We start from the raw sequence: 8,047 nt of genomic DNA on the forward strand, positions 1-8,047 counted from the left end.
GAGAAACAAATGAAGTAAGAGCGATTTAAAAGGAAAGTCTTTGAAGAATGCTCTTTATAATTTAATTCTAAAATGAAAAAATATTTTCATATTATCAAGATTTCATAATATTCATCAAATAATAAACTATAATAATATCCAATAAAAACATATCTATTGTATAACGTATGAATTAAAAGAGTCATAATATTGATACACGGTTCTTGTAAAATTTTATTATTAGAATATACTAGTATAATTAAAAAAAAATTAAATCATAAGAATAAAACCATACTTATTTTATTTATTTCATAAATATATTTTTTATCAATAAAAAATAAAATATAACAAAACCCTTATGTTAAAGTAAAAATTGAAAAGAATAGTAACATAATGGAACTTACAAAAATTAAAATTTTAAAAGTTACATGCAAAATAATAAATAATAAATTAATATCATGCATATAATATGATAATAAAACATAAAAAAATATAAGTTGATAAAAAATATTAATTTATATGTTACGTTTAAACAGAAAAAATTTAAATTTTAAATTAAATTTGAAATTTCCAAAAATAATTTCTTTTCAAAATTATTAATTCAATGTACTGGTTTTTTTACTAAATCACATATCTGGCTTATAAACTAACAAGTAGTTGATAAATTAACTTATATAATAAAACTTTGTTACATAAACTTTGTATTCTGGGAAAAATAGATATTATTATGCAATTATAATTCTATAATTTTTAAACAATTAAAATTTTATTAAAAGTTTTAGAACAGAAATAATATATATATATATATATATATATATATATATATATATTATTTATATATTTATTTGTTGATTTGTACAGTAATTTTATTTATTCGAGTTAGATTTAATGAACATTAAATAAATTTATTTATTTTTATGTATTTTAAAATTTAAACTATTATTATATTTCATGTTTTCATACGTTTTCTTGTGGATAATTTTTAGGTGAATAAATTATTTTAACTCATAATGTTAATTTTTTAATTTAAATTAGATAAAAAATACGATAAAACATGTTTTTGGTTGAAAATTGGAATTTGTCTATCTTCAAAACTTTAGACTAATTTAGCCTTTTTTTATAAATGCGTGAATTTACTTCTTTTGATGAAATTTTGTTAACTTTTTATCAACTAACATTGAAAATAAAAAATGTTTCAAATAATATAAAGAAGTCAAATATTATTCTGAAATGTATATGAAACATCAAATAACTTAACAAAATTATATTAAATCCAAACATTTATAAAGTTTAAAGAATTGAACTAAAGTTTGAAAGAAATATTTAAGATCATATTTAATCCAAAACAATTAAAATAATAATAATAAAATAATTAAATGTCTATGTAAAATTAAAAAATATGTAGTATAGTAATGACTAAAAAAATAAAAAAAGTGTTTTAAAATATAAAAAATGGAAAAAGATATAATCTAAAAGAAAATATTTTTTAAACTTTTTCTATATTGATTAAACTAATTTATACAAAAACCAAATAAGTCTTAGGGCCAATTCGTTAATGTTACCATATATTTGACCAATTGTTAGCTGAATAAAAATAATTCAATTTCAAATAAAACAGAAGTTCCTCATTGGCTTGAATCTCCTAACCTTTACAAATAAACCACCATTGTTTCATACTATGTATTTGTAATGTTTTCTTTAATTGGATTGATTAGTGTAGATGACTTAATATTCAAACTAAATTAATAACAGATATTCATATTTTTATAACTATTTTACGGTCGCTTGATCATTCAATATTTCAGCATCACAATGTAATATATGAACATTTTACATGATTGTTTGATTACTAGATATTTTTGTATAACCTATACCTACATTCTATCAATTACTTGACGTAATCTTTGTGATGTGACAAATTCTCTCGTTTGAGAATAACAAGTTGAGGCTTAACCTAAAATATTTTAAATACCTCTAATAATATCATATTAATGTAAGAAGTTTAAGTTTAACTCACATTTACAAAATCAACTCATTAAAATAAGATTGTCTCCAATAATATATAAATATTTCGATTTGATCTCCAACAAATGGTAATTTATGTTGATAATATTGTAATGAACTTATACAATATTTTAAAAAAAGTGTGCATGCAGCAGAGAATCACATATAGAATATGTAGGTTGATTATTCTATTCAGAATTGTATTTGAAGAATCTAACAAATATTCAATATACTTGATTTATTTAAAAACTTGTTAAAAAAAATAAACATTACATATACTAACTTCAGGTTTAAACCTTTTTTGTCCCCGAGTTAAGTTCTGATGTTCAGTTTAGTCTCCGTTCTTAAAAATGTCAACCTTTAGTCCTCGTGACAACACTTAATGAACAATATAGGACTGATTTATTGTTCATAACACCTTCCGTTAACAAAATATTGGATACCTAAGTATGAAAACTTGTGATTTATTATTCATTAAATGCTGTCATGAGGACTAAAGATTGATATTTTTAAAAGTGAGGACTAAACCTTTTTATTATATTGGTAATACAAATACTTGATCCCTTTTCAACCAGAATCTTCCTCCATAAACATTTATTCATACACGTAACATAATTTATTTATGAATAGTAAAAAACAAACAGCAAAGACATACATCACATAAACCAATATAAACTTTGAGTATCTTCATTCTTCAATCCAACAATTATGCATTCACAATCATTCCACCTGAAAAGAGATGAAAACGAAAAGAGTTAGAAAACACAAAAAATGAAAAGCTGTTCATGAATTTGGTTATACAAATTTTGTAAGTATGAGCATAGAGAGATGCGTGACCATTTGGGTGGAGAACTTGGCCTGTTATGTAAGAGGAACACTGGTTGCTGGCAAGAAACACATAAGAAGGAGCAACCTCAATAGGTTGTCCAGCTCTTTTCATTGGTGTTAAATCAGAACCTAACACCACAATTTGTTCTACTGTCAAACTTGCTACCTGTAAGGGACTCCAGATAGGTCCAGGAGCAACGCCATTCACACGAATTCCCTTGCTCACCAGCTGAAGTGCAAGGGATCTTGTGAACCCTACAATGGCACCTTTTGTGGATGCATAGTCCACTAGTGTTGCGTATCCTTGATATGCAACCACTGATGTCGTGTTGATAATGCTGCTTCCTTCCTTCATGTGCTTCAGAGCATATCTGTGTAGTCATTTTCAGAAGCCATTAGTGTTAAACTTTTAGATCATTTATTATGTAGTTATAGTATATAAGGAGATGCAAAGATTTTACAAAAGTTCTGTGTAAGGTTAAATCAGGTTCTTGTCTTACTTAGTCATGAAGAAGTAGGAAAAGATATTAGTTCGGAAAACCATGTCCAGTCTTTTATCATCAATTTCGTCCAAGGAATCACTCTGGAACTGCACAGCTGCGTTGTTCACCAAAACATCAATGCTGCCATAAGCATTAACGACTTGATCGATCACACTCTTGCAATTCTGTTCATAACCCAAATCAACAGCTATAGCCATTGGATCTTTGGCATCGGCACTCTTAGCTTTTCTGATGATTTCAAGTGTGTCTCTGGCATCTATGTCTTCCTGTCCCTTCACATAGGTGAAGATAACAGTAGCACCCTCCAATGAAAACAAGTTACACACTGCTTTTCCGATTCCGGAGTCACCTCCAGTTACTACAGCCACCTTCCCCTGAAAATATATAAACCGATTAAGCACAGAAGCAGATAAAAAAAACAACTTTCAGGTCAATCACTCCATGCATATATATACTTGAAGTTTATTGGATGGTTTGTAATCTGGACTGCTATATTGGGGTGGTGGATTCATCAGATACTCTTTGCCAGGCTGTGTGTCTTGCTTCTGAGGGGGAAATCTGTATTCACCGGAAGCCATTCTCTCAAACGGGCTTTTGGGAACTGCGTTTTGAGTAGACGTCGATTTGGAGATCCTAATTTATAAGGACGTAGTGAACAAAGAAAGTGTTAAGGCTGTGTTGCATGTGCATGTGTTTGTGTCGTGTGATGAAATGATACACACATGTTCTGTTTTGAGTTTGACACGTGGCGAGACATTTATTGTGGAAAATGGTTTAATGGATTATGCTTTGTCGAAATTTTTTTTTCACACAATTTCTTTTAAAATATTTTAACATAATACATATATTATTTTTTATTGATTTATTATTTATTTATTATTATATTGATGTATTTTAAATTCAATAAAAAATAGTATATATTATGTATCAAAATATTGTAAAAACAAAATTATGTTAACATATATTTTTCTTTTTCTTTCTTTTGGTTTTCTTATTTACTAACTCTTTCCTTTTTCAGGACTTTTTATTGTGAATGTTTTTCCCGATTTGACATTTTTGAAAATGTTATTCTTATTAATTCTAGTAGGTAGGGAAGGCTACACGTAATAATAACTATCTGATATCCTTTTTATCTAAACAACTTCATCATTTATAGATTTATTTTTACATTAGCAGATATTTTTTATTTTATAATTTTAAATACTTTTATCAGAATATTAAGTTTTTAATATATATTCATGTAAAATTTTAATTTTAAATACAACTTTAAAAAATTACAGAAACAAAATTAGTCTAGATAAATTTGATCTTTTTAAAAATATAATTTAAATAAATATTGTAAGTTTCAGAAATGTAATGTTCTAAAAAGATATCATTTCAATTTTATATTTTTAAATAAATAAATATAATATATAATTAAAATTAAATTTTAAATAAATCTATAATAGTTAATATTCATTTCTCTACTAATTTTATTTTTATTACTTAATTTTAAAAAATTATTAATGTAACATTTATTAATATTAATTGCTGAGTAACGCTATATACTTATACCATTATCAGCATATATTCTTATATTTTTAAATAACATTTTACGTTAATTAAAATTATAAGTTTATTATGTTTTTTGCAAGTACTTCGATTTAGCTTTTGAATGATTTTTAATCATTAATTTTATTAAGAGTATTTGTGCATATTTCAATGTTAGCTTTTATAAGTAACACAGTGAGAGTTTTAATTTTATTTTGAATAGAACTGTGAAAACGGATAATTTGATCTCATCCGATTCAACTCACCACGAGTTGGTGGATAAACAGGTTGACTCACTGACTCACTCAATTACAATTTGTTCTAAATAAAAAAAAGTTACAAAATTTTATAATTCAAATCTAAACAATTTCACTCTCAAATTTCACTTCCAACATGGTTGTTTAACTAATTTTTAAAATTGAAAACTTAAATAATTTTTTCAAGCAAAAAAAATAATAAATATTTTTTATAAAATTAAAATTAAATTTTAATAAAATTAAGTAGGTAGGTTGGTGGGTCAATCTGACTCACCATAGGTTCAACCTGCATGAGCTGGATTTAAATGAATCAGGTTAAAATCTGACCTGCGTAAAAAAAAATTTAATTTTTTTTACCCGTTGTGAGGTAGATTGACCCGCGGATTATGACAATTCTGACCGTTTTAATTTTGAATGACTCATTATATCACTTTAATTTTACACAATTTATACAGTAAGTTTTACTTTAATAAGTAGCTTTTATAAAATTAAATTCTTGTTGATAAGTTACGTTTACTGCAATTTTTTATAAATACACGTACTTTTTTTTTATTGTTTTGTTAAACAATGGATATTAACCTATTTGTACTAGAGGTTTTAATAGAAATATTAAATATGTTTATGATTCTTTAATAATTTTATATTAGAGTTTTTAATAATAAGAATAAATATGTTTTTATTTTTTAATAATTGAAAATTGGATTTGTTTTGAATTTTGATCTAATTTAGTTTCTTAATTTTAAAAATGTGTAGATTTTGTTATTTTAATGAAATTTGATTAAGTTTATTTCACGTTCAAACATATTTTATAATAACATTTGAATTATTTATAATATTTAATTTTTTTCTAATATTAATTGAAAAATGTATTTGAAACTTCAAATAAATTTCATAAAATTTTATTAAAAAATTTAAATTCACATAATTTTAAAGATGTGAAACTAAATTAGTCTAAAATTAAAAAAAAGAAAAACTAATTTTAAGTTTTACTAAAAATTAAGGAAAAAAATATATTTAACAATTAATAATATCTTACAAATATTATTATTATTATTATTATTATTATTATTATTATTATTATTATTATTATTATGTTAGATTAAATAGTATTTATTACCGTGGTATTTTTTTGTTTCAGTTATTTATATTATGTGTTATTCTTAAAATATTTATTAAAATATCTTTTTCTCTTTTTCTTTTTCTAACGTAGGTAGCTACAATTTTTTATCATTTTTCTCTGTTCCTCTTCCACAGTTTATTTCATCATAAAAAAATGTATATTATTTTTACACTTTAAGATATATACTTAAAAGAATTAAACTAATTAAGGGTATAGTTTTCAGTATTTAGACTAAATAGGACCACTATTTTCAAGTATAAACCTAAACACAATCTATATATCATTGTCCAATTTAAGTTATAAGTATCTTAACAACTCAATTTAATACCTTGTCACCAAAGTCAAACAGTTTAACACAAATTTCAGTTCATGAGTTCATATGAAATGGACCCGATGGAAAATTCAAAAGCATGAACCAAAAATTAAGAATAAAGAACATGGTTTCATACACGAAACCAACAAAACCAGTATTCAATAACTTGTAAACTTCTTGGTTTAATTGATAAAAGACTTGACATGATCTTTATCGTGCCAACACACAAACTTGAAACCATATGTGATCAAATTTAGATTATTAATTAGATGACCTTTTTTTAAAATATTTATTAAAAATCCTTTATTAAATATTAGAAAGTAAAAGAAATTGATCATAATGAGTTTAAATCAAATTCATTTCTATAAAATCAACTTATTAAGTCAAAATTATCCTATTTATATATAGGTTAAAAGTTCTTTTTGGTCCCAATTTTGGTTTGGAAAATTCGTTTTGGTCCCTGAGTTGAATTTGTGTTCAATTTCGTCTCAAAGAACGAATTTAATGTTCAATTTGGTCCTTTTCAGTAACTCCGTTAAAATTGTTAACGACAACGTGTCCAGCTCTGCAACTGCTGAGTGAGGTGTCATTTCTTTGCTGACTGGAGTCCTTTTTAGCCGTTAGAAATTTTTAAATTGAATTTCTTAATCAGGTTTTTGATTTTGGGAATAAATTGAAGAGAGTGGATTCTAAATTAGGGTTTTTATTTCCCAATCTTTTTCCCTTAGTTAACGAGCCATGTCTGCTTCCCATTCTTCTTCATCTTGTTGGAATACCTTGTGCCGCCGTACTTCTCATCATTCCCCTTGGGGTGGTTCAATGGGGCCAGGGGTAATCCCCATTTGCAATTGTGGTGAGATGGCAGTAGTAAAAATGGCTAGAACTCCAAAGAATGCGGGAAGATATTTTTGGGGTTGTCGAAACTACAAGGTAATGTGAATATAAACCCTACATTCTTTATGTGTTATTAATTAACACTGTGTTTGAGATTTTTCTTGTTGATGAATAATAGAGTGAAGCTGGTAATGCGATGTGTTGAAACTATTTCAAGTGGTGCAGTAAAGAAAATGATGACGAAAGGGATGTTATTATTGGGAGGCAAAGGGGGAAGATTTATGATCTGGAAAACACACTCAAAGCTTCGAAGAAAAAGATCCAATTATTAGTAGCAGTGACTGGTTTTCTTAGTGTAGTTATCATAGTTATGTTTTGTGTATTTTGGTTGAAGTGATGATGTTTGAAGAGGTGGTCCCAGTGTGGTTGAACGTACTGATTTAAGGTCAATGGAGTTGAAATGTTGTGATGTTTAGGTTATGGCTATATTTCTTGTACTAAATGATGAAATTTTATATATTAAGTAATTGTTCAATTTAATCCCAGTTTATGTTTATTAGTTATAAATTTGGTCCCTATGTTGACTACTGATGTGTTGTTAAAGCAATAAAACACAACATGATTGAAATTGTACAAAGCATTAAAATGATAACTTTGCATAAACAGAACCAATGTAATC

At 25.6% G+C, this 8,047-nt stretch overlaps 1 protein-coding gene across 1 annotated transcript; it reads right to left on the reverse strand.

Moving 5' to 3' along the window:
* Positions 1-2,489: 2,489 nt before the first annotated feature.
* Positions 2,490-3,937, reverse strand: LOC106775658 (glucose and ribitol dehydrogenase-like). Its single transcript, XM_014662801.2, has 4 exons — positions 3,770-3,937; positions 3,312-3,688; positions 2,821-3,182; positions 2,490-2,712 (listed from the first exon to the last, which is right to left on the reverse strand). The coding sequence occupies exons 1-4, from the start codon at positions 3,890-3,892 to the stop codon at positions 2,690-2,692; spliced, it is 885 nt and encodes a 294-aa protein (XP_014518287.1). The 5' UTR covers positions 3,893-3,937; the 3' UTR covers positions 2,490-2,689.
* Positions 3,938-8,047: the final 4,110 nt, after the last annotated feature.

Source organism: Vigna radiata, chromosome 10 (genome assembly GCF_000741045.1).
Source record: "Vigna radiata var. radiata cultivar VC1973A chromosome 10, Vradiata_ver6, whole genome shotgun sequence".
In the NCBI taxonomy this organism is placed as follows: domain Eukaryota; kingdom Viridiplantae; phylum Streptophyta; class Magnoliopsida; order Fabales; family Fabaceae; genus Vigna; species Vigna radiata.

What these genes read in the sequence shown, in the direction of transcription:
- LOC106775658 (XM_014662801.2), bottom strand. Translation starts at nt 3,892, where the DNA reads ATGGCTTCCGGTGAATACAGATTTCCCCCTCAGAAGCAAGACACACAG. An exon ending in AACCATCCAATAAACTTCAA is followed by an intron (nt 3,689 to 3,769) that starts GTATATATATGC and finishes ATATATTTTCAG; the next exon opens with GGGAAGGTGGCTGTAGTAAC. An exon ending in TCCTACTTCTTCATGACTAA is followed by an intron (nt 3,183 to 3,311) that starts GTAAGACAAGAA and finishes ATGACTACACAG; the next exon opens with ATATGCTCTGAAGCACATGA.